This window comes from Artibeus jamaicensis, unplaced genomic scaffold (assembly GCF_021234435.1).
Source record: "Artibeus jamaicensis isolate MK-2021 breed Jamaican fruit bat unplaced genomic scaffold, CSHL_Jam_final contig_2259, whole genome shotgun sequence".
Taxonomy (NCBI): Eukaryota; Metazoa; Chordata; class Mammalia; order Chiroptera; family Phyllostomidae; genus Artibeus; species Artibeus jamaicensis.
In genome coordinates, this window is record NW_026521468.1 from 7,077,448 (window position 1) to 7,102,897 (window position 25,450).

General features: G+C 61.3%; 1 protein-coding gene across 1 annotated transcript in view; it reads right to left on the reverse strand.

Annotated features, from left to right (window-relative positions):
- Nucleotides 1–25,450, reverse strand: part of DNAH17 (dynein axonemal heavy chain 17) — an 81,624-nt gene that overhangs the window by 18,315 nt on the left and 37,859 nt on the right. Inside the window, exons 40-64 of the mRNA XM_053660379.1 lie at nucleotides 25,265–25,402; nucleotides 24,158–24,290; nucleotides 23,011–23,138; nucleotides 22,228–22,376; nucleotides 21,629–21,911; nucleotides 21,370–21,543; nucleotides 20,936–21,143; nucleotides 20,288–20,453; nucleotides 20,047–20,149; nucleotides 19,300–19,447; nucleotides 18,879–18,970; nucleotides 17,675–17,836; nucleotides 16,936–17,100; nucleotides 16,624–16,815; nucleotides 13,127–13,393; nucleotides 12,201–12,362; nucleotides 10,589–10,822; nucleotides 9,871–10,035; nucleotides 8,541–8,636; nucleotides 8,189–8,406; nucleotides 6,138–6,345; nucleotides 5,864–5,979; nucleotides 4,155–4,347; nucleotides 3,673–3,908; nucleotides 2,892–3,014 (exon numbers count right to left, since the gene is read on the reverse strand). Of these exons, the coding sequence (XP_053516354.1) occupies nucleotides 2,892–3,014; nucleotides 3,673–3,908; nucleotides 4,155–4,347; nucleotides 5,864–5,979; nucleotides 6,138–6,345; nucleotides 8,189–8,406; nucleotides 8,541–8,636; nucleotides 9,871–10,035; nucleotides 10,589–10,822; nucleotides 12,201–12,362; nucleotides 13,127–13,393; nucleotides 16,624–16,815; nucleotides 16,936–17,100; nucleotides 17,675–17,836; nucleotides 18,879–18,970; nucleotides 19,300–19,447; nucleotides 20,047–20,149; nucleotides 20,288–20,453; nucleotides 20,936–21,143; nucleotides 21,370–21,543; nucleotides 21,629–21,911; nucleotides 22,228–22,376; nucleotides 23,011–23,138; nucleotides 24,158–24,290; nucleotides 25,265–25,402 (4,259 nt within the window). The remainder of the gene's footprint in view (nucleotides 1–2,891; nucleotides 3,015–3,672; nucleotides 3,909–4,154; nucleotides 4,348–5,863; nucleotides 5,980–6,137; nucleotides 6,346–8,188; nucleotides 8,407–8,540; nucleotides 8,637–9,870; nucleotides 10,036–10,588; nucleotides 10,823–12,200; nucleotides 12,363–13,126; nucleotides 13,394–16,623; nucleotides 16,816–16,935; nucleotides 17,101–17,674; nucleotides 17,837–18,878; nucleotides 18,971–19,299; nucleotides 19,448–20,046; nucleotides 20,150–20,287; nucleotides 20,454–20,935; nucleotides 21,144–21,369; nucleotides 21,544–21,628; nucleotides 21,912–22,227; nucleotides 22,377–23,010; nucleotides 23,139–24,157; nucleotides 24,291–25,264; nucleotides 25,403–25,450) is intronic.

The following is a 25,450-nucleotide window of genomic DNA, read 5'->3' on the forward strand; positions in this document are numbered from 1 at the left end:
TCTCACACGCCCCCTACTGGGGAGCTGGCCTACAACCCAGGCATGTGCCCTGACTGGGAATTGAACCAGCGACCCTGTGGTTCCCAGGCTGGCATTCAATCCACTGAGCCACACCAGCCAGGGCCCTTCATGCCCATTTAATTCCTTTAAGTTAGAAAGGTAAATATAAGCTCAACGCCTCAGGCACGACTAGAGAAACAAAACACGGTCCACCCACAGGATGGAACATTACTCGGCCAGAAGGAGGAGCAAGGCTCCGGCACCGGCTGCGGTGTCAAGGTTGCACCTGAGCGGCATGGTGCCGAGTGGCAGAGGCCGGCCGCACAGGGCCGCGCAGTGTGGGTTCCGCTGCTGGGAAGTGTCCAGGGCAGGCGGCTCTGTGGGGACAGAGAGCAGACTGGCGGCTGCCAGGGGACGGGGAGCAGTGGGGTGACAGCTCCGTGGCACAGGGTTTCCTGCTGAGCAATGGGAATGTTCTGGAATTAGATCTAGTGGCGGCCACACCACACTGTGAATCCACGAAATGCCACTGAATTGTACAGGTTAAAACGGTCCTTTTCAATGTGCAAGGTACGAACTTCACCTGAACTTAAAAAACTAAAATAGACTTCTGGCCAAGATGGAGGGGTAGGTAGACACACTGTGCCTCCTTGCGCAACCAGAAGAAGGACAACAAATTAACAAAAAACCCAGAACTGCCAGAAAGTTGAAATGTATGGAAGTCCAACAACCAAGAGGTTAAAAAAGCAACATTTATCCAGACCAGAGGGAGGGGCGGGGACGGGCAGCCCAGGTGGCAAGGTGGCAGCTGACGGAGCAGGCGGTCCCACATTTGCATGCAGATAAAGGAGCAGGAACTAGGGAGCCAGACAGGCCCGGCAACCCAGGGCCCCAGTGCAGGGAAATAAAGCCTCAAACCTCTGATTGAAAACACCTGTGGGGTTGAGGCAGCGGCAGGAGAAACTCCCAGCCTCACTCGAGAGTTTGCTGGAGAGACCCACTGGGTCCTAGAACGTACACAAACCACCCATCCGGGAACCAGCACCAGAAGGACACAGTTTGCTTGTGGGTAGTGGGGGAAGTGACTGAAATCCGACAGAGAGTGGAGCAAGAGCCATTGTTCCCGCTAGGATCCCTCCCCATGTACAGCGTCACACCAGGTTGCCCCACCCTGGTGAACACCGAAGGCTCCGCCCCTCACTACAGAACAGGTGCGCTGAGACAAAAAAAAAAAAAAAAGGCCCAAATGAAAGAACTGATCAAAGATCCATAAAAACTACAACTAAGTGATGAAGAGATAGCCAACCGATCAGATGCAGAGGTCAAAGCACTGGTGATCAGGATGCTCGCAGAACTGGCTGAGTGTGGTCGCAAAGTAGAGGACAGAGTGAAGGCCGTGAAAAGTGAAATAAAGGAAAATGTACAGGGAACCTACAGTGACGGGACGGAAACTGGGACTCAGATCAGTGGTGTGGAGCAGAAGGAAGAAATAAACATTCAACCGGAACAGAATGAAGAAACAAGGATTCAAAAAAATGAGGAGAGGCTGAGGCACCTCCAGGAGGACATCTTCAAACGTTCCAACACCCGAATCATAGGGGTGCCAGGAGGAGAAGAAATTCAAAACTTATTTGAAAAAGTAATGAAGGAGAACTTCCCCAATCTGGCAAAGGAAATAGACTTCCAGGAAATCCAGGAAGCTCAGAGAGTCCCAAAGAAGTTGGACCCAAGGAGGAGCACACCAAGGCACATCATAATTAAATTACCCAAGATTAAAGAGGAGAGCATCTTAAAATCAGCAAGAGAAACGAGACAGTTACCTAGAAAGGAGTTCCCGTAAGTCTATCAACTGATTTCTCAAAAGAAACCTTGCAGGCAAGAAGGGGCTGGAAAGAAGTATTCCAAGTCATGAAAGACAAGGACCTACATCCAAAATTGCTCTATCCAGCAAAGCTTTCATTTAGAATGGAAGGACAGATAAAGTGCTTCCCAGACAAGGTCAAGTTAAAGGAGTTCATCATCACTGAGCCCTTATTATATGAAATGTTAAAGGGACTTATCTAAGAAAAAGACCAAAAGTATGAACAATAAAATGACAACAAACTCACAACTGTTAATAACCCTACCTAAAAACAAAGACTAAAACTAAAACAAACTAAGCAAACAACTAGAACAGGAACAGAATCACAGAAATGGAGATCACATGGAGGGTTATCAGTTGGGGGGGAGGGGGAGAGAGGGGGAACAGGTGCAGGAAATAAGAAGCATAAATGGTAGGTACAAAATAGATAGGGGGAGGTTAGGAATAGTATAGAGAATGGAGAAGCCAAAGAACTTACAAGTACGACCCATGGACATGAACTAAGAGGGGAAATTGCGGGTGGGAGCGGGGTACAGGGTAGAGGGGAATAAAGGGGGGAAATGGGACAACAGTAATAGCATAATCAATAAAATATATTTAAAAGAAAAAACTAAAATAAGTCCAAGATTTGCAAAATGTATAAAATAGAAAGAAAAATGTAGCCATTAAGAATTACCACCTAGGCCCCCTGGCCGGTGTGGCTCAGTGGATTGAGTGCTGCTCTGCAAACCAAACAGTTGCAGGTTCGATTCCCTGTCAGGGCACGTGCCTGGGTTGCAGGCCAGGTCTCCAGTTGGGGGTGTGAGAAAGGCAACCAGTCGATACTTCTCTCCCTATCTTTCTCCCTCCCTTCCCCTCTCTAAAAATAAATAAGTTAAATTAAAAAAAAAAAAGAACCAGCATCTGGAGGTCATCACCAATAAAACGATGCATTTATCCCTGACTGGGACATGGCCCCGCGATCGCGTCTCCCCTCTGAGCTGGGTCCGTCACACGCGGCAGCATTTTGGGGAAGGGACTCGAAACTCACTTCCCCTTTTTGATGGTGTTCCTGCCCAGCAGGGGGTCCAGCACCGGGTCCACGGTCTCGCCGATGTTCTCGATGAGCAGGGTGTCCCCTTCGGAAACGGCCTGCTCGATGATGTCCAGGTAGCTGTGCGCACAGGGCCCAAGGCCGTGAGCCCCAGAGGGCGCCCCGGAGGCTCCGGAGGAGAGGCGTCCGAGGGGCCGCGGCTCAGGGCCCCGAAACCCGTCCTTTCCTGAGGGGAGCGCAGGGCTTCTGTGTAAGCCTCCCCGTGGGGTCCGGGGGGCAGAGGGGAAACGGGGGCGCAAACGCTTTCGCGCCTGCCCCCGTCCGACGTGCCCTGTCCTCCGGACAGAGGGACAGACAGACAGACGGACGGCGTGCAGGGCGGCCCTTGTCTCGGCCCCGTTCCTCATCGGTGACGAGGAGACAAACGAGACGAGGGACGAGAAAACGAGCAGCTGGAAGCCACTTGGGCTGCCAACGGCCAGGCCGGAGTCCAGCCGGGACGGGAGCCCAGGGCGGCGCACCTGACCCCAGGAGCTGCAGGTCACGGGGGTCAGAGCCCCAAGTTTAATTCTTTCCTCTTGGTGCCATTCCAAGGGCCAGATAGTTTTTAAAAAATCCACCTGTTGCTAGGATGTGCATTTGAAGACCCACTGGGGGCTTAATGAGTGTGAGCCCTCCAGGGCGCGTCTCCCAGCACAGCCAGCTGCAGCTGCTTTGGGACCCCGACCCCCCCACCTCTGCCCCGGCGGCCCCTCCCACCCCAGTGGGCTCCCGGCACCTCTTCTGCCCCAGGCGGATGGCTTTCAGCTCCTCCCCGTATTTGTTTTTGATCCACTTGATGCCCTGCAGCTGGGCGTCCACGATGAGGGGCCAGCGCTCCGTGTTGCACAGGATGGTGGCGTTCTCGGTGGACATGCGGTCACTGGGGAGCCCCTGGTTGTTCCAAGTGGCCACATCCGCGTCATCAGTCAGCAGGCTCAAGGGGTCCAGGCCCTCCGTGATGGGGATGGGGACCTGCCGAGGGGAGGTGCTGTCTCTCAGAAGCGGTGGTGTGGCCTCACCGCCCTGCGGACACAGATGGTGGGTGCAGGCCACCTGCAAGGCCGCTGCCACTCCCACTGCCCTGACGGGCGTCGGCCACAGCAGGCCACAGTCCGGACCCCGAACGGCCAGAGCCTCAGTCTCGGGGTCAAAGGGGAGACCTGGCTGGGCCGGCCCCTTGGGGACCACCCTGCATTTCCTGAGTGACGGGCCGCTCACCGCTAGCTTGTTTATGTAAGGGACCCAAAACTTCTCCATCAGCTCGTTCCGGTACTTCTTGGTGAAGTAGCCCACGTATGACACGAAGGCTGAGATCAGCAGGACGTCCCCGCACAGGGTGACCCCCTGGCTCCTGTAGTTCTCCACCGACTCGGCCCAGCGCACGTTTTCGGAAGCCAGTCCTCCCACCAGCCTAAAACGAGACCGAGGTGGGCGGGGTCAGGGAGGGGACCGTGCACCCAGGGGGCTCAGACGAGAAGAACAAGGCGGGCACGCCCCTACCTGTGCCCCCTGAACCCTTGCTTAGCACACCCCTCACTTTGCCCGATGCTTCAACAGTGACAGCCCCGGGGGAGGGGGTGGATGGGGGGTAGAATTCTGGGGAAGAAATGCTTCAGGGAAGCAAAACCAATGCTTTCTGGAGGCGGCACTGGACACACCGGGTCTCCCTTCCCCAGGCCGTCTGCGCGGATCCACCGCTGCCCTGACGCTCCGACCGCTTCGCCCACCAGTGGGAGCTGCTCCCCAGACACCACTGAGCACTCTGGCTGGTGGGAAGGCTGTGTGGCGGCCACGGTGGCCCCGGGACAATGCAGCCTCCCAGGACACCTGGCCGCGTGGGTAGCGGGCACTCCAGGGTGTGCCTCAGGCCTTGGGACACCAGCTCAAGGCCGGGCCCTTGACCCTCAGTGGCCCACCACGAGTTCCAGAGTGTTGACCTGAGTTTGCAGGAACGACGGGCTGCTGGATGTGGCTGGTGGTGGTCTGTCTTCAGCGTCATCCCCACTGACTCAAAGGTGAGGGCCCCACCCCTCTGGGGCCAGCCTCATGCTGCCTGGGGACCTCCCAGGGTCCCCATGTCATGCTGACAATGACCACTCCACCGTCAGCAGCCACTGTGGAGGGGACAGGACAACCTGAAGCCATGTCCTAGGCGGACCCTGCCCACAGTCCCTGCCAGGCTCACTTTCGAAAACACTTTTGAGGACAAAGCTGTGGAGCCGCACCGCTCATGGGGCGGCCTCGAGTTCTGGCGGCCAGCACCCCGACGTGCTGGCCTGGACCGAGCCGGCCGTGGCGCAGACACACCCGGGGCTCATGGATGCAGAGAGAAATGAGCGCAGGAGATGTTCTCACATTCATCACTCATCCACACGACCAGGTTTGGGGTTAAATAAAACATTATCAAAAACGTTTTCATCTGCTTCTCCGCGCTGTTTCAAGGTGGCAACTAGGAAGTTTTGAAGGACAGATGTGGCTCACATCATGCTCCCCCAGACAGTCCGCTCTGGAGGCCACATGCTCGGGTCACACGATGCCCCGTGCAATCAGCCTGCGGGCCTGCACCCACCTCCACGGTGCCGGTGGCCTGGGGACACAACCGGTCCCCCCTGAGTGGGCGCCCCAGGCAGGCAGGGCCTTCGGGACACAGTGCTGTGCCAGGTGCTGTTTCCTGAAGGTCACGGAATGCCCAGGTCCACCCGGGGAGTGAGCGTCACCAGCTCCAGGAGGTGGGGGCTCGGGTCAGCAGTCAGCCATTCCATTTATCCCAGTGACCTTGTGCTCAGAGAATGAAAGCTGGGGTGTCACTGCCCCCACCAGGGGCTCATCCCTCCTCCTCCAGAGGCCATGTGGCAGGTTCGTCCCTTTCGGGGCCAGGAGGAGCCCCTAAGGGACAGGAGGGTGGCCCTTGGGGCGGAGCCAGCTACCTGTTGGCCAGCGAGATCACCCTGTTGGTGGAATCGGCCTCCTGCTGGCACTTGATCTTCTCCGCTGTCGCCTTTTCGAACGCCGAGGTCAGGTTGCTCAGGTTGGCATTGAGTTCCTGGAGAGACAGGGTGGAGGGTCTGGAGGTGGAGCAGGGCAGCGGCCCCCTGGTGGGACGGGACCCCCCCCCCGCATCTGCCCGCAGGCACCTTCCCCGGGCCTCTGAGGGATTCCCGGCAGCAGCGGCAGGGGGTGCGGGGCGGGCCTCGCACTCACCGCAATCTTGTTCTTGATCCTCGACAGCTTGTCCTGGGCCTCGGCCAGCTCCGCGTTGGCCTCCTCCAGCGCCTGCCGCTTGGGGGCCACGTCACAGTAGACCTCGTAGAAGCGCACGATGTTGATGCACCAGGAGCACAGGCCCGCGGCGGCCGTGGACTTGGAGCGGATGAACTCGGGGTCAAACGTGGGGTTGCCCTGGTAGGGCCTGGAGAGGGGGGAGGGGCGCTGGCCTGGGCTCTGCAGGACACAGGCTGGACGCCCATGCCCCGAGCCTGGGCCCCGCACTGTGTGTGGCCACTGGCCACAGGGGCAGCCGTGAGAGAGCAGCGGGTTTTTTCCCCCTTGGTATCTTAGCGACTACAGGGAGAAGGAGAAGGGAAGAAGGCCTCTGGGGTGTGATCTGGGGGGTGCAGGGTCTGGAGGGTAGCAATTTAAGGCACTTCATCCACTCTGTCCCCGGCTGTCCCACAGCCAGTCTTGTGGTCTGTCGTTCAGGGACCTATGTGCAAGCTACCTTGGTAGAGAGACCAGGGAAGGTGCGCACAGGGGCAGGGTAGACGGTCCAGAGACCAGGACTGTTTACATGAGGACGACACCCTGGAGCCCAGCAGGGAACCGCCTGCAGGGAGGATCAATCCTGCGGAGAATTCAAAGTGCTGGAAAGAGGTATTCCAAGTGATGAAATCCAAAGACCTACAACCAAGGTTGCTCTATCCAGCAAAACTTTCATTTAGAATGGAAGGACAGATAAAGTGCTGCTCAGATAAGATCAAATTCAAGGAGTTCATCATCACCAAGCCCTTATTATATGAAATGTTAAAGGGACTTATCTAAGAAAAAGAAGTTAAAGAAACATGAACAGTGAAAGGACAGCAAACTCACAGTTATTAAGAACCACACCTAAAACGAAAGCAAACTAAAAGGACAGCTAGATCAGGAGTGGAAACATAGAAATGAAGATCTCAAGGAGGGTTAGCAACAGGGGAGTGGGAGGAGGAGAAGGGGGGAGAAGGTACAGAAAATAAGTAGCATAGACGGTAGGTAGAAAAGAGATGGGGGGGCAAGAATAGTATGGGAAATATAGAATCTAAAGGACTTGAGACACATGGTCATAAACTAAAGGGGGTTAATGGTGGGGACGGGGGGGTAGTGTGGAGGGGAATGAAGGGGGGAATAGAACAACTGTAATGGCATAATTAATAAAAAATAAAAAATAACCAAAAAACAAAGTGCTGCGGAAAGGCGACTTGGACTCTGCGCCCCCCCCGGGTGCATTTCACAGGGAATCGGGCCAATGTGGCACGGGGTTTGCTTGTTTCACACACACCGGAGAGTGCGGGGCGGGGGAGGGGGCTCGGGGGTGGGGGGCCACGAGCAGAAGACGGTCACGCCAACGTCGACACGACTCGGCTGTTAAGAACGAAGCTGATGGAGAAGTTTCTGGTTCCCCAGCAACGTCAGGTTGAGAAAGTAAAAGCAGAACAAGTGGTATTTCCCCTCCGGGAAAAAACTGCAGGAAAGGGACCGAGGTGCCCTGATCGTTGACTGTGGCAGCTCCCTGGAGGTGGCTCTCTCAGGGCTTCCCGCGTCTGTCCTCTTATACTTCACATTTTATTTCCAAACGCTCTTCAGTCACCCAGGTGTTTCCTCAGTGAGCAGGGGCTCGGAGGGGCTGGGGTCTCGCCAGGGGCCCTGGGAGCGGCCCCTCCTTGGCCGGGGTCGAGCCGACCCTGAGTCTGGGTTGCCAGGGGAGATGCGGGCAGGCCCCCCAGAGGTGTAAATGGAGCTTGTGCAGTGCCCACAGGCAGAGCCCCGCCAGAGCTAGTGCACTGGCGTCTACGGGTAAAATGCAGGTACGTGGAAGCCCCCTGCACGCTGTCCCAGCCCCCCACCCAGAGGTGGCACTGCCAGCTGGGTGTGTCCCCCCAGGAGTGGCACACCTGCAGGGGCAGCCAGGCGGGCCCAGGCCGCCACCTGCTGTCTGCAGGGCCCCACCTCGCTGTGCGGCCCGGCCCCTGCCCTCCCCCGTGGCGGCCCAGGGGACTCACTTGAACGCCTTCAGGCAGGCCTCGGGGATGTGCTCCTTGTCGAACTTCTTCAGGGAGTCCAGGAACGTGTCCACCTTGCCCATCATCATCTTCGCCGCCTTCCAGCTCTTGTCCTTGGGGATCTTGCCCCCGGGGGCGGTCAGAATCATGACGGCGGCCGTGACATTGACCACAGCATCCGGGGGGGACCCGAAGGACTTCAGCTCTGTCAGGTTGTTCTGCAAACGGCAGGGGCCACTGACCTGGGAGGGGGCCCTGGACACCCCAGTGACAGTCCCGGGGAACTGGCCATGAACGAGCGCCCCGGGGACCCGCAGCCACGGTCCCTGCTCCTGTCTGGCTCTTCGCTGACCTTGTTCAGGGTGTCCAGTGCCTCCTGCGCGGCCAGCAGGGCCGGCTCAGCCTTGGCCAGGTCCGTCTCACAAGCCTTTTGTTTCTCAGTGACGTTCTGGAAGGAAGCCAGGCAGGAACCATCAACGCGGGTGGTCTGCCTGGGTGGTGGTGGCTGTGTGTGTGGGGGGTGCTCGGGGGAGCCGGGGGAGCAGGGGGGGGGCGTGCTCCCTCCCTGCTCATGGAGCGCCAGTCACCACCTGGAGCGCGCCCTTCTCCCCCCTGCCTGCGTGGGCCCAGCCCCTCCACACTCAGGGCGGTGAGCCTGCCACGGCCCACGGGGTTCAGGACGGGAGCTGTTCTTGCTGCCGGCTCCAGCACCCAGCTGCAGGGGAACCCGTGGAGCAGCCCGGACCGGACCGTGAGGCCTCCCTGCCCCAGGGAAAATTCCGGGGTGCAGCTCCCCTCCCCTGGAGAGCGCACGGGTGTCTTCGGTCCTGCACAAATTCCTTCCTTCATTTACACACCCAACCACGCACGCACCCGTGCATTTGTGCACACATTTATTTGCCCTGTGGGTCAGGAGGAGCCCCTCCGAGCCTTTGGGTGCCAAGCAGACAGGCCCATAGAAGCCTGGTGTCTTTCAACAAGAAACAGCACCTGCGTGACACCAGAGAGTGATGAGGAGGACGGTGTGGGGGGCTGCCTGGGGCTTTGCTGGGCGCTGAGGGTGGCCCTGCCCGTCCTGTCCTCGAGAGGACGAAGAACCTCCTGGAGAAAACCCTGAGCCTGACCCTGTCACCTGCTTGTTCTGAGTCTTGCCAACCACACTGAGCCTCAGTGTCCCCATCTGCCTCCCTCTCAAGGGACAGCAGACGGCCTCCGGGACGCCCTCGATTCCAACGCTCATGCAGACTCCGGATAGAAGGCCCGCAGCCGTGCAGTGGGGGGGCAGGGGTGAGAAGTCAGACCAACAGCCACAGAGAGCTCCAGCCAGGAGTCCACCCCGCCAGGGACATCGGAACTTTGGGGGGCTCCGGTGCAGCAAGTCCGAGGACCAGGGCTGTGGGGCAGTGTCCCCAGACCTGGCCATGCTTAGCGGTCGCCGGCATCTGGTTACGACACAGACCCAATTCAACCCAGCAGGGCCAGGGCCCGAGAACCTGCCCTTCTTACTGGCTCCCACCGATGCGGCTACCCGGCCTGGGGACCGCACTTTGAGGGGCGTGGCCCCAGGAGGACATTTCTCTGAAGACCAGGCCTCTTCTGAGAGGCCCTCCCTCCAGGGATGGGGCGGCGCCCCAGGATGGGGAGCCCTCCTGGCCTGTGCCCGGGCCTCCTGGGCTGCTCACCTTGTTGATGACCTCCACCTTGACCTCTTCCTCATCGGCGATGGCCTTCTCCTTGCTGACCTTCTCTGTCTCCACGCCCACCACGTGGATGAGCTTGTCCGCGTTCTCGTTCTTCTGCTTCAGCTCAGCCTCCTGGATCGCCAGCTTGGCCTTGAGGTCGTCCACCTGGGAGAGGAGACGCCAGCAGGCGGGGCGAGCTCAGGCCCGGCCCAGCGCTGCCCTCCCTCTGGATGGGCCGCGGCCAGGGCGGCCCCCGGGCCTGGCGGAGCTGCAGGCCCCTCAGGTGCTCCCAGATCCCTGGGACACAGCTGGATGCACCTTTGCAACTTCTCTCAGGTAGGTACTTATTGAGCACCAACTGTGCACACAGGGTCACAGGTATAAGACATATATTCCTGTTGCTTAAGGAGTTGACATCCGAGCTCCCCCAATTAAAAAATGTCAACAGCGTCAGAGTTCTGGGGGCTCTGGGGAGGCTGGGGGGCAGCCGGGAGCGGGAGCCAGGAGCCAGGAAGAGGCACCCTCGGGGGAGCGGCGGGAGGGTGGGCTGGGAAACCGTGGCTGGTGGAGCCCTCTCCCCCTTCCTTCCGGTTCCTACCACAGGAAGGCCGCTGGGCAGCTGCAGGTGCCCCCCCAGGCATGCTGCCCCAGGGGGGGTCTGGAAGGCACCTCGGGGGGAAAAGCCTCCCGCCCCCTCCCCCCCCCGGGCCCTTCCCACCTGGGAGGCGGTGCTCTGCAGCTTCATCAGCCCGTTCTCCAGCCTCTCGATCTTGGCCACCAGCTCCATCCTCTTCCTGGCCAGCAGGTTCTGGTAGAGTTTGATCTGCTCCAGGAAGGTTTTGGGGGTGGTGTAGTTGTAGCGTCTCTCGGTGGCCAGGTACACCTTGGACATCTCGTTGACCGTGGTGTGCACGTAGGCCATGAACAGGCTGATGGAGGCCTTGACCTCTGGCTGCAAAGGCAACATGGGCCCTTCGTTGCCCGTTTGCCGCCAGGCGCACCCCCAGCCCTGCAGAGGTGCCCGGTGACGAGGAGGCCGCCGGCCTCCGGGAATCAGCGAGGCACAGCTTTCCTCCCTCGTGAGGTCCGCTGTCCCATGAGCTGCGACACAGCCAGGTCTGTGGGGGCTGTCCTGGGCTCCAGTGACGCCAGCAGGGTGTAGCTCAGCACCGGACACAGCACAGCTTGTCACTGTCATCATCTCTCAGTGAGTGTCACACACACGCTCTCACACCTGTGTCCCTGGGGAAGTGCCGAGGACCCCGGGTCGTCCAGCGGGCTCACGCGGGGTCTCTCCTCTACCAGAGCCCAGGCTGGTGGTGACCCTCTCAGCAGCCTCCTCCGTCCACCGTGCACACCACAGTCACGTCCCCCACCGCCTGGGCCCACCCCACCTGCCCAGAGACAGGCACTGGGAGCTTCGCCCTGGGAGTCGGCCGAGGGGTACTCGGTTTCATTTGGGTTAACATGCAAACGTGTCCAGCACACGTTTCTTTGGCATGTGGCCGGCAGCCCTCGCTGGTGCCAGCAGCGGGGCCACGCCCGGATCCCAGCAGGCCTGTCCTGGGGCTGGACACCCACCTCCATGACCTGAGTGAAACGCTATGGCCCACCCCGCAAGTGACCGCTCCAAAGATGCCCAGCCGGGGATCCCACCCCGCTTTAAAAACTTGGGAAAAGGCCAGTCTCAAGTTCAGTTTATCCTCCTGCGCAGCTGAACCTGTGGGCAAAACAAAACAGGATGTCGGAGCGCTGGGAGCCAGGTCAAGGAGCGGCCGTGGGCGCCGCCTCTCAGCCAAGAAAGACGCTGTGGAAGGAAAGGAGATGGTCAGGGCCGGGTAAGGCTGGGCCGGGCCGAGTGAAAGGACCAGCGGCGTCTCGTGTCGCTCATCACAGTGCACACGGGGACCCCCCAGCAGCTGCTCCAGACGGGAGCTGGGCGCAAAACCCGAGTCACCCAATCTGACGGCACATGGGTGTCAACCCCCCTGAACCGGCCTTGCGGGGCGTGGCCACGCGGGCCGAACCCCCAGCTCACAGAAATGACCTTCCCTGCCCAGAACTGCAGGGCCGAGACACCGCGGAACAGCAGCCCCATCTTGGTTTACAGTTGCGTTTGCTGTGAGTTTTTTGGCCTGGATACTGATTTTAGAAAATACTGCATTACAACGCCACTGATCTCGGCCACTGAGGTTGCTGGCACCCCGTCACATCTGGTGGCCGCGGTGAGCGCCTCACTGGCCCCGCCCCAGCCGGGGCCTGGTCTCCGGTGACCGCTCGGCAAGGCCGGCGCAGCCCGGGCAGGGGGGAGCTGGGCCCCGGTGACTCACCTGGATCCCCTCAGTCTCCTCCAGGAAGCGGGCACTGACAGACACCAGGGCATCCTGCGGCCACTCGTGGAACCAGTCGATGGCCGTGCAGTTGACCACAGCAGGGAACTTTCTTGCCCGGACGCGCAGGACAGAGCCCACGGGGGAGAAGCACAGGATCACCTGTGTGCAGGACCCAGAGGAGCCACTCGTGGGGCGGGGCCAGGCCGAGTCCTGCTTCTCGGCAGGGGCTCTGTTAGAGGGAGGAGCCCTCGCCTGCACCAGGGCTCCTGGGTTTAACCTGCTGCCCCAGCAACAGGGCGGGCCACGCTCGGCTGACGCCCCAGCCCTCCCCAGAGATGTCAGGGTGCAGGGGTCGGCCCCAGGCCCCCCCGAAATGACACTACTCTCCAAGGGGCCGAAAAACTCGGGATGAAGGACGAACGGGGGATGGGCGTCCATGCTGGGTGAATGAGGCTGGCCATCAGGGAGGAACACACTCCCTTTAGCGGGTCTGGTCCCTCCCGGGACACACAGCCCCCTCCAGGCCCCGGAGGGCGGCGGCTGGTCCCCACACAGGCTGGGACTTCCTGGGACCTGAGCTGCAGAAGGTCTGTGGGGGTGGCCCTTTTGCAGGACTGGGGTCTCCCTCCTCATGGGAGCCTCGGCCTAGTTCTGCCTCCGTCCCCTCAGGGGGAACGGTGAAGGTCAAGGTGCACTTACCTATTTGAACTCGCCGTTTGTTTGCGTGTGTGTGTGTGTGTGTGTGTGTGTGTGTATAAAATACTTCCTGTGGCCATGAAATGGCCCAAAGGCCCCTTCCAGCAGGCAGCCCCACCGTGCACCCACTCCTAACGGATTTCCACATCCTGGGGGGAAACGGCCCCCACCTGCACCCAGACTGAAGGCTGAGCCCCACCAGACCCCCACCAAGACGGAAGCCGTACCTTAAGCTGCCTGCGGACCTTCTCAATGAAGAACTTCCAGCACACCTCCCGCGAGTCGGCCATGCCCTGGGACTTCACCTGCGGCCGCATGGAGGAGATGATGTTCTCCACCTCCTCCTCCGTGAACAGCCCCGGGATCTCCCCCGAGGCCAGCAGGTCGTTGATCAGCACCAGGAACTGCTCCTCGGCCACCTGGGAGTCCGTCATCAGGAACACGGAGGCCACGTTCTTCACGGCCGCCTTGACGTGCTGTGCGCTCAGGTCCACCTGCATCGGGAGGACACGCGGAACGTCCGTGCCCAGGAGACCCTCGTGCAGAAGTGTCCCCACAGAGACCTGGGAAGGAACAGCGGCTGCGGTGTGAGCTGGGCAGGGTCCGTAGGGGGAGGCGGGGAGCCTTGGACCGGGAACACCCGAGTCGCCGCGATGCTGTTCCCCATGGCCGTGTGTTGGGGTGCCCGGAGGGGGAAACGCAGGGTGGGCCAGCCCCACTGCCGGGCGGAATTCAGACCTAAAAGCAAAGGAAATTCTGACCACGGGTGGGCCTGGAGGACATTACCCCGAGTGACACTGGCCAGCCTCCGGCCATGGTCCCACCTGTGTGGGGCACCAGGACGGAAATCCACAGAGACAGGAAGAGGACAGCGGGCGCCGGGGGTGGGGGCAGGGGGAGGGGAGTTGTCGGTTCAGGGACACAGGGTCGGTTTGGGACGATGACAGCGTTCTGGAGACGGCAGGGGGCGGGGGATCGGCTGCACACCAGCGTGAAGGTACCTAATGCCGCTGAGCTGAACGGTCAGGACGGTAAATCAAGGTCTCTGTGGGTTTTGCCACACACAGAAGAGGGGGAACCCAGGCCTTAAACGGAGACCCTGAGAGAGGACCCCAAAACACGTGCACCCCAGGCTTGGACTGGGAGACCCAACGCTGGAAAGAATGGTTTTCCAAGGCCCCCCAACACGAATGGGGATCCCTCCATCAACGGCGGGGTTTAAAGAGAGAACCACACCCTCGCCTGGCCGCCTGGAAGGGGACAAGAAGGAGGGAAGTGGATGGAGAGAGAGCGGTGGGCCCGGAGAGCTCGCGGTTCTGAGACGCACACCACATGTGTGTGTAAGTGGTAAGTAGACATTCGAAGTTTGAGTGTCATATATGTGTTAGGGTGGCTTTCCAGGGGTTGGGGATTCGCTTATCTATGATGCCTAACTTTCCTATGAGACCTACGGGCCTCTGGAATCGTTAGAAAGAGTTTAAAAACTTCCCTGACAGGCGTCCCGAGGGCTCGGGTCCGCCCTGTGGAGCGGACGCCTCTCTGTTCAGAGAGACACAGCCAAGCTCCCTCGCTGAGGTGGACTGGGGTCAGGGCCAGCCTCAAATTCCTTCTTTCATAAGCTACAAAAAACCCCTCCAAGGGCGGCGCTGAGCTCTGAGAGCAGAGGCCACACCCCGGGCACTGCCCCCCCACCCCAAAGCTGGAGCCTCGGAGGGGAGCGGACCCCCTCCTTCACTTCACAGCCGTGTGCAGCGCGTCTGGCGGAGGCTGGCCGCGCCAGGGCTGGCCATCTGTATCTGCTTCGGGAATCGATGGCACGCGTGGACCTCGGGTCGTCCCGGGGAGCAGGAAGGAGGGGGCCGCTGGAGAGGGAGGCAGAGGGCAGCTCGGGCAAGCCTGGCCCGCAGCCCGCGTCCGCCGTCCGGGAACTGCCGAGGGTGCTTCGCCCCTGCACCTGGGGCGGCCCGAGAGGAGAGCTCCCGAGGTCCACCCAGTTCAGACTCCGGTCGGACCGGCCGCGGCCCACCCCGGCTCCTGCGGTTCCCAGCCCCGCAGCATTCTCCGCCGTCAACGAACCGTCTTCCACCGGGGTCCGGGTCTGGCCCCCTCTGCTCAAACATCTTGATGGTCTCTCGTGTCCTTGAAACCAAGAGGTCCCTCAGGGTTGGATCCCAGCTCCTCCCCTGCTGCCTCTGTGCCGCCCCCCAGGGGCACCTGCAGGGTAGGGTCCGACCCGTACAACACGAACACACACGTCCCACCACTAACACACACACGCTGTTAACATCGTCCTCTGAGGCTATTGTCGGAGCCACAGGGACGCGCCTCGTGACTATGCAGCAGTTTGGGAGTCCGCTGCCCCTGCCAGGAGGCGAGGGCCTCTCACCCCGTCTGTCCCTGGGCTTCCCTCTGAACCCACGGAAGCTGCTTAAATGAATGGAGACGGGGGGGGGGGGGACCGGAGCAGAGCCACCTGCTGAGGGCGGGGGGGGGGGAGTGAGCTGGGGGGGCAGAGCCCGGAGCAGCCGTAGCTCCCGCCCGCCCGTGAGGAAGCACTGCACTCTCGACCGGCCCCGAACTGGGGCACCAGGAGCAACACCAAGCAAGAACAGAGACGTGCAGGACGCAATCAGAAAAACAAATCAACACGGTGCGGCGGATTGAAGATCCACGCGGTAATACAGGAGGCCGGCCCCTCCAGAGAAAGGAAGAGTAGAATCCAGCCCTGGCTGGTGTGGCTCAGTGGATTGAGTGTCGGCCTGCGAACCAAAGGGTCATCTGTTCGATTCCCCGTCAGGGCACATGCCTGGATTACAGGCCGGGTCCCCAGGGCGAGGACGTGTGCGAGGCAACCACGGACTGACGTTTCTCTCCCTCTCTTTCTCTCTCCCTTCCCCTCTCTCTAAAAATAAATAAATAAAATCTTTAAAAAAAAACATAGGAGAGTAGAATCCACTGGGCACAATGACGATCGGACGGCCCGTGCAGAGGTAGCTGTCCCCACACTGCCCGGCTGAGGACGGATGAGCTCATTATCGCCGTCGTCCTTCTGGGGGCCTCTGGTCACAGACATCCCCCCACTCCCTGCAAGATCCAGGGCGCTGAGCTGTGCGGGGCTCCAGAGGCAACCCACTACAGCCGCCGGTGCAGTGGGGAGGGCCCCCTGGGTGGGGCGTCACCCTGGCCCACAGAAGCCGCCTGGCACCAAGGCAAAGAGAGACAGACGTCCCCACGCAGCGCGGCCAAACCGCCTTCAGCTCTAACTCGAGGCGGCGTGACACCTCGTTCTGGACGAGCCTCGTCTGCCTCGCGCGCAGCTTCCCGAGAGAGCAAACTTTCGGGAAGGAGAAGTCGATGCGAAGCCTCAGCGGCGAGTCCTGGGGTCGGGAGGCAGGATTACGCTCATGTCTGTTTCATTCGCTCAAAGAGCGGCCGGCACCCGGAGCACACAGCTGGACAACTAGGGAGGGACAGCGGCGAATTCCTCCACCTGGAGAGCCCCGCCCAGCGGCGGGGCCACAGCGATCCCTGGGCTGCCACCCTCTGCACGGATTTTACGGACTCCGACCTACTGCTCAGCTGCACCCACAGGTCCTTCCGCCTTTGTCACTGGGGCCTGGGCCGTGGCCTTTACTTTCCAAGGTGCGGAGCCCGCTGGACACGGTCAGCCGGCCTGCCTTCTGGAAACGGGGTGTGAGTTTCCCCTCACCCTGCGCCCCCTCACCTTGAGGTCCAGGACCCCGTAGCCCTTCTTGAGGGTGATCTGGAAGACGTCCAGCGCGCTGATGTAGGCGGCCAGGCGCGAGAGGCTCTGCTTGCCGCTGCCGCCCACGCCCACCAGCAGGGCGTTCCCCCGGGGCGACTCCAGGATGCGGTTGATCCGGCAGACGTGTGCCACGGCATCTTCGAACAGCACCTGCGGGGCCGGGTGCAGCTCAGCGGCCCTGGACACCCCCAGGCTGCGTTTGCCTCCGTCACAAGGCCCTGGAGCGCCAGCTCCGTGTTCGTGCAGTCGGCTGGGGTGCCGCCCACTCACCAAGTTCATGACCGCGTTGACCTCGTTGTAACTGTCCAAGACCTCCCCTAGAAGCTTGTTCAGATGAGCCCCGTCGGTGACCGGGAGGTACTTGGGATCCCCGACTCCTTGGGTGAAATGGCTGAAGATGTTCGGTCTGGCAAATAAAAGCTCCTCGCTGAGATCCTGCAGAGCAGGGACAAGAGACCCCTGTCGTTTGCCTCCCCGGCGCCTGTGGACACGCCGTGGACACGCCGTGGACACCCCGCGGACACTGCAGCCCTAGCACCTCGCCACGGTGCCTCAGGAGGCCGGGCTACGTCTCCAAGACCCAGACCACAGTTTCCGGCAGCCCTGCAGACGGCCGAGCAAAACTCCCCGGCGGGATGGCCCATCGCCCATACACAACTAGGGAGGGATAAACTGACGGTCCCCCCAAAAATGAATTCAGAGAAAACAAAAACAAAAGCAAAAGCGAAGGCACCAAGAACACCCAGGACACAGCAGCAAGAGCACGGGGCCCAGGCGGGGCCCGTCTCCACCCCGAGGGAACAAAGAAGGTCGTTGCACCCTGACCTGCTGAGGGGCTGGGTCCTCCTCGCTCAGGTGCGCCCCCACCTGAGTCGTGGGGGACCCAACGTGGTCCTTCCCATCCCCACTGAGGGCTCTTCCAGGGGCGGTGAGGTCCTCATGGGCCCCAGCGCGCTGCCCATTCGAGGCATTTCCGGGCTCAGCAGAGGGACCCGGTGGCCGGACTCACGTCAAAGAATTTCTTGGTGGACGCAATGGTGACTCGGTGCAAGGTTTCCTGGTCTTTCTCATCGACCATCTTGTCCCCGTACACCCTTTCGGCTTCATGCAGCCAGAGTCGGACGAGGTCCATCGGGGTTTTCAAGATCTCTGCTGTGGAGAACAAGACCCCCTGCCCCGGGCACAGGACAGTCAGCGCCCCCCGCAGCATCAGGAGGTCAGCCAGCCTCGTGCTGGGCGTGGGCGAAACAAGACAGCGGGCCCTTCCCCGGGGACCGAGCCAGCAGCTGCCGTGCAATGTCTCCTGGGGCCCAGGGAAGCCGCCGGTTGCCAAGACCACGCAAATCCTGGAGGCTGGAGGGCATGTCTGTGGCCAGAGAGACGTGGGAGAACCCTCCCCACAAGACAAGGTTAGGAGTTTCACCCTCTAGCGGGCTGGACAGTGAAGAAGGGACCAGAAAGGCTCATCACGGGGGATCAGACTATCGAAGGCCCAGGGCGGTGGGGGACCAGCACGCCCTGCAGCCGCCGGCCTGGCTCCGGCTCCGCCTCTCCCAGACCAAGGGCCGCGGGCAAGTTCAGCAGGTGCTCATGGCGGGGTCTGCTGTTTCCAGAACTCTCCTGGGCTCCAGGAACACGGTGCCCACAAGATAGACTCTGCCTTCACAGAGTGGGCACGTTAGTGGGAGAGGCAACCAGGCAAACAAAATAACAAGGTAAATTACACATCGTGATGCGCTCGAATGATGTCCACAGGGGCAGCCGACGGAGGGCGTGGGACGAGGAGGAGAGCGCACGTCTGAGCCGACACAGCCGAGGGGGAGGGGATGGGCAGGACCCAACCACCCTGAGCCTTGGACTCTCCTCCTGCACAGTGGGGGTGCGAGAGCATCGCGTGTCGTGTGGAGGGGAAAACGGGTGTAAGTGGCCAGGCTCAGACCAGACAGTCAGTAAATGAGAGACAACAGCATCACTACCATCCCCACGACCCTCACCATCACATCACACCACCATCATCACTGTGTCACCATTATGACACCATCACCACCATCATCACCGTCACTAACACCATCATCACCATCACCATTGCCACCATCATCACCATCACTACCAACAGAAGCACCATCATCACCACTGTCATTATAGCGGCAGAACCCCCGTGGGTCAGGGCTGTGCCGGGAGGTGGCGTGGGGCGGAGCAAAAGGCTCGGTTACCTGGAAGATGTTGGAAAGGTCCCTGAGGTTGAAGATGTAATGAAACTTAATGGCCGTCGGGAGAAACGTGGCCGTGACTTTCTGGTGCAGGGCTGTTGTGGGAGAAGACATTGACCCTCGTGGTGTCTCCATGGCCTTGGCAAGGGCAAGGCTGAGGGCACAGTGTCTAAGGCAAATGGACTATGAGCCGGTGACGCTCTAAGTGAGGAACCTGCAGAGCTGTGGGGGGAGACTGCTGGCTGCCCCAGTGACGCGCAAACCATCTCTGTGCGCTGCCCCCCTTCCCATCCCGCTGGGCCCCCTCCAGCGACAGGATTTCACAATGTCTGGGTGGAGACAGAGCATCACTTAAAAAGTATTGATTGGAAAGTGCAAATAAAATATTAACCAGGGAAAACAGGAAGGAGCAGGGCCCGCTTACCCAGGGCCGAGGTCACCAGCTGGCCGCTCATCCTCTGGACCACGACGGGGGCCGAGCGGTAGGCCAGGTGCTGGGACAGGATGGTGCTGTAGATGGTCATGAGGGCCTCCTGGCCCGGGAAGCTCACGGCGAAGACACAGAAGTGACGCTTCCCGGGACAAGCGCGATGCCACGTCAGGCGGCTCTCGGGGGCCGGCCTGTGGTCCAGCCACCTCCCGAGGGAGCAGACCCTGTCCCCATGGCCCGCCGCCTTGTGGGCGCGGCCGGGGGTCCCGTTACATAGCGATTATTTCTGGAACTGCCTTTATTTAGCGCTTTCAAGACTTCGGCAGGGGCGACAGTGTCTCAGCGTCCAGGCCCGGGTTCACTCCCCAGGTCTCTGTCTGCTTAGAGTTTGGAGCCAGGGTCCCACCTGGGCTGGGGTGTGGGAGTGACCCTCTGAGCCTGTCCCGGATGCCGCAGTGGACATGTGCCTTGTGCACAGACGTCTGCGGTTCACCTGAGGCCTGGATTTGACAGGGTGCCCGTGTTTGCATTTGCTAAATCTGCCAGCCCTGTGGGGTCCCAGGGCCCGGCTGGCTGCCTGACACCCCCAGCCCCTGGAATGTCTGAAGTGTCAGGGAGTCCTCCAGGGAATGTCCGCCTACAGCCTTCGTGCCCCCATCGAGGCGTTCCTTCTCCTCCTCCTCCTCCTCCCCGGGCACCCTCGCACCCCGGTGGCTGCGGAATGAGTCTGCCACCACCCACCTGAAGTCTCGGGTCGATGGTGAAGGACCCGGAGGTGGGGTTCATGCAGGCCACATACTGGCAGTTGTGAATGTCCTTCAGTGTCAGCTTCTGCCTGTCGTACCTGCACAGGGGGACCAGCACGGGGGTCCCGCCCCAGCCCCCACCTCACCCCAGCAGTGCCTAGCCTGTGGCAGAAGAGGAGAACACCTCCACCCGCGGCCCCGCCCACCGCGGCCCCGCCCCCAGCAGCCCTCCTCACCAGTGCCCGTGGTCCATGTGCTGCCGGATGAGGGTGTGCGGGGCCACGGTCCCGTACTTGTCCACCTCCGGCATGTTCATGTCGTCGATGAAGTAGATCAGCTTCTTCGTGCCTGGCGGCCCGTAGTTCCTCCCCGATTTCTTCTCCAGGGGCTTCTCGAGGACCCCTAGGGAAGGGAGCCAGTGAGCAGCGGATCCAGCAGGAGGCCCTGTGGGCCCAGAGTCCCCAGCACTGGATGCTGGGGCCCAGGGAGTGGGCCCTGGAGGGGCCGCCCACCCCCAGGCAGAGGGGAGAGAGGTGGACCCCATGGGGGGCGGCAGGGGCTGCGGAGACCTTGGGCCCCGTCAGCCTCGGGGCCACCTCAGAGCAGCTGCAACGGGAGTGTCCTGTGGGGGCTGCCTGGGGGCACCGGGCAAAGGGGTCCCGGTCCCACTCTGTGCCCCCGACTCTGGTGTGGAGGCCAGCGGGTGGGGGTGGGGAGATGAAGAAGCAATTGCCTGGGTCTGTGGGGAGAGAGGAGGAGGGATGTGTGTGGGGGAGGCGCAGCCGTGTGGCTGGTGGGTCCAGGCCGGGCTGTGCGGCTGCACCCCGGTCTGGGACGTCGCCCCGCGCCCCCGCTCCCGACCGCGCCCTGCAGCCCAGCCGCACCCTGCAGCATGGCCGAGGTCGTGTAGAAGTTGAAGGGCACGGCCTGCACCAGGTAGTCGTCGGTGCTCAAGCTCTCCAGCTTGTCCCCCATCAGCACGGACTTGCCCGTCCCCGCGTTGCCCACCAGCATCACCGGCCTCGACTTCCCCATGAGCAGGTCCATGAAGAAGCGGATGCGGATCGTCTCCGTGGTGTGCACCAGAGAAGCCTGCGGTGGGGGACGCAGAGGACGGGGGTGTGCGGGAGGTGCGGTGACCCTCAGGCACACGGGAGGTCTCCACCTCCGACCGGCCTGCACACCCGAGGGGTTTGTTGGGTCCCCAGTCTCACTTAGGAGACCATCTGCACCTGGAGGTCTTGTCCCCAAACGCGGCTGGGGCGCTGGGCCCCGCCCCCACATCGCCAGAGACCGGTCTCCCCTCTGGGGCGGTCACCTGCAGGGGGGCGTCAGGGTCTAGCTCAAAGGCTGGCACTTTATCGGTCCAGGGCAGGAACTTCTTGGACTCGGGGTCTAAGTAGTAGTCGAAGACGGTGCCCTGCGAGGGGAGCTTGATGGTCTTGAACTCGTTCACCCACCACTTGCTGAACTCGACCCGGTAATCTACAAGCTGTGAAAGGACGCAGCGGTGAGAGGGGCCTGGTGAGGGCCAGACCCCAGCCGCGCGGAGGGGCCGCCCCGGGGCCGGCGCCCACCTGGTCCTGGAACATGGCGCCCCCGAAGGCCCAGAAGCAGGCGAACACAAAGTAGAGCTCGTACAGCTCCTTGGGGGAGTCGGGGGGCGCGTTCTTCTCCGTGAGCAGGCACTCGAGCAGGTACAGGATGGTCTGGATGACCGTGACCTCGGGCACCGGCGTGATCCTCTTGAAGCCGAAGCGCAGCTTGTCCAGGCACAGGGGCAGGTACTTGTCGAAGAGGATCATCAGGTTGGCCTTCTCCGACTGCACCTTGCGCCTCTCGATCCAGCTGCTCACCACCCTGGGGACGGTGGGGGAGCTGCCAGGTGAGGACCGCCCGCTGCGTTGGCTCCACCCAGGGCCCCTCCCTGTGGGCGTGCCTGGTGCACCCCCGTGGGATTCTGGAGCCCCTGCCGGGCGGGCGGTGCAGAGTGTAAGAAGATCCAAGGACTGGGCTGGGGCAAGACTCCTGCGCCCCTGCTCCCTCCCACCCGCAGGCCCACCGCCCCGGGCAGCCCCTGGTGCCGGAGCACTTGCGGGCCGTGCCCCTCTGACACGCCACCACGCCTGTCTTTCTCCGCCCCGGTCTGCAAGGGGAGAGCTAACACCCCACTCACGGGTTCCAGCCCAGGTCGGTGGGGTTGATGTAAAGGATCCCGGCTCTGGAGACCGTAGCCGGGGTGGCCGTCCTCAGGTGGCTGATCTCAAACACCAGCCTCATGGTGCGATTCAGCGGGATCCGCTCGTTGCTGGCCAGGGTGAGGACCTGGGGTGGGCCGGGCCCATGGGCTTTCAGCGGCTTGCACGCCATCATTGCGGAGGCAGGCCACAGGGACTTGGCTCAGAACCGAAAGGAGGCAGCCGGAGACCCCCACACTGTGCCTCGCCCTCTGCTGCCAGCGCCTCCAACCCAGCGTTTCTCAGTGACCTTGACACCAGCCCCGCCAGGGACAGTGTGAGGCTGTGGGGGGGGTGTGTCTGGGTGCTGTGTGGGGCCTCTCTATTGTATTAAATTTGCACTGACCACCCCTGTCCCCCGGAATCGTGGAGTTCACTCCTCTACCCGGCCGAGACTCGTTTTCTTAAGCTGCTTCCAGAAAATTCTTCCTCCCAAGGTGTTAGCTGTCTTTCTCACATTGTGCCTGGTGGGACTGGACCACAATGTCTCCCTGTCTGCACCCTCCACCCGCACTGTTGCCAAAAAGTGACCACGGTGGGGGGCATGGGGGCTGGGTCTACAGGGGACGCCCTGTGACATGGGATTCTCCCTTGTTGGTGATGATGTGTGGAGGGGCCCATTCTGCCCGCTGCGTGTGGCAGGTTGCGAGGGGGGCGCTGACCATGTCCCCCGCTACTGTGACTCTGGGGGGATCAGCTGTGAAACCCAGGTCCCCTCGAACCTTGTTGTCATCCATGACGGTGTTGAGAGATTCGATCCACATGGGGTCAATGTCCCCGTCCAGGACGATCCACTTGGGGCCGTCGTGCGTGATGTTGGCCAGGTCCCTCATTATGGTGGAGAACAGGCCTGTGCGTGAGCGGGCCGGTGTGAGCCGGGCTGGTGTGAGCAGGTGTGAGCAGGGCGGGTGCTCGTGGAGGCCACAGGGGCTGAGACCACCCTGCCCCTCCAGTCCCCAGCAGGCCTAACCCTTGCCTTCTTCTCCTGCAGGTGGCCTGTCCCCTGCTTCAAAGGACAGGGGAAGGCCTCAGAGAGGGCTTGGCTGAGCTTATCTTCTGCCCTTCTGCCTGACCCTAAGGACCCTCTTTTACCCCCGCCTCGGGCTCTCCTCTGACCCTACCCACCTCGGCCCTCTCTGGTCTGGTTCATTTCTTCAAGATTCAGCCACCCCATGTGGAGCCCCGGGCCCCTGCTCAGCACGCCTCACTCACTCATTTCTTCACTCACACACTCACTGATTCACTCACTCATTTCTTTGCTCACACATACATTCACTCATTCATTCATTCACTCATTCATTAACTCATTCACTCATACATTCACTTACTCACTCATTCACTCACTCATTCATTCACTCACACATTCACTCACTCACTCATCATCTGACGTGTGCCAAGTGCTTGGAGCACCAGGCTGGCAGCATGGCCTCGGGGTTAGCGGGAGCTCCGCCCACCCCTGTGGACTGGGTCCTAGTTGGGGAGATGCACAAGACACACACACACACACACACACACACACACACACAACAGGATGGGGGATCTAGTCACGGAGAGAACCTGGGTGAAGGGTAGAGAGGAAGTGGGGGCTGGGGTACGCCCGGCAGCTGTAGGGGGTGAGGGCAGGTGCAGCTTTGGGACCCGCCCTCCGTGGGGACCGCACCAGGCCCAACTGCGGCCTCGCGGCTCTCCCTGAGGACCGTCATCATGCACCATGTGTGGGGGGCCCCCAGACCTGCGTTCCTGGGGTGCCTGCTGGGGGTGGTGACATGTCTCCCACACACTCACTGCGGGGGCTTGGTGAGCGGCCTGGGCCGCCCAGAGGTGACCCCACGCCCCCGTGCAGCCCACCCCGGCCGCTGCCTCTGGTACCGTCTTTCCACTCCCTGGTCGCCGGGTTGATGATGCCAAAGAGCTCGTCGCAGGTGACGGCCTTGGGGTCCAGGTCCACGGCCACCGGCTTCCTCTTCAGGTTCTGGTAGGTCTTGTTGAGAGACTTGAGGACCTGGACAAAGGCGGGGTCCCTGAGGACAAGGCTGCAGGCGGTGCCCACGTGGGGGAGGGGCCCCCCGTGTGAACACAGAACCTACAACCCCGGCCCTGGGGTGTTTGGCTTTGGTGACATGCTGGGGCGCTGGCATCCCCTGGACAAGAACTTGGGGACGGCAACCATGCTGTGATTGTTCCTGTCTGCAGACGGCACGGAGCCGCTGGCCCTGACGCTGTGTGGGGCCTTGGAAGGTCACAGGAGCTCCTGGATGCTACAAGCAATTCATGCTTGGTCCTGGCCGGGTGGCTCAGTTGGTTACAACATCATCCCGATACTCCAAGGTTTCGGGTTCAATCCCCGGTCAGGGCACAAGTAAGAATCATCCAAAGAACGCGTGAATAAGTGGAGCATTGAATCCGTGTTTCTTTCTTTCTCGCCCCGAAGTAAATTTTTTTTAAAGTAACCTACGCTCACTGAAAAAAATTTATGAGACAAAAGGAACCCCTAATTTCTCCAAGAAAAAGGCTGTTCAGTCCATTTGAGACCATCTCATCTGTTACGTATATGCTCCTTTTCAGTAAACTGGGGTCACACCGTGTCTCCCTGTTAAAACAGCAGCTCACTGTGAAGGCCCCCCCCTTCCCCGGTCCTGCCTTGGGAGAGTCCATCCCGGGGGGTGTCTGGCTGGACACTGGCTGCCTGCCCTCTGTTTCCACCGCACCCCGGGCAGGGGCAGCAGACAGCAGGGTTGGGGTGAGGGGGGCTGCCCCAGGGGAGGCAGGTGGACCTGCGAGACGGGGCCCCTTTCGAGGGACCAGGCTCCCGTGGCAGCTCCTTGCCTCCTCCTGCCCCCCACATCACAACTTCCTGCCTGTCCCAGAACGCAGCCTGGGCTGGGGGCGGGGACAGAGGGCAGCCCCTCCCCCGAGGCCCCGCCCCCTGGTGCGGGGCCGCCGCAGTGCCCTCTGGGTGGGCGGCGGGCCTCGTGCCTGCGACTTGCCGCTGCCTGCATTCCCGATGACGAACACCGAGTGGCGCACTTGCAGCAGCTCCTCCAGCTGCACCACCTTCAGCACGAAGCTGTCCTCCGCCTGCAGCTTGAGCTCCACGATGCTCTGCTTGATGATCTGGAGGCCAAGGGCGTGGACAGAGCGGGCACTGGGCCGGGTTCCCCG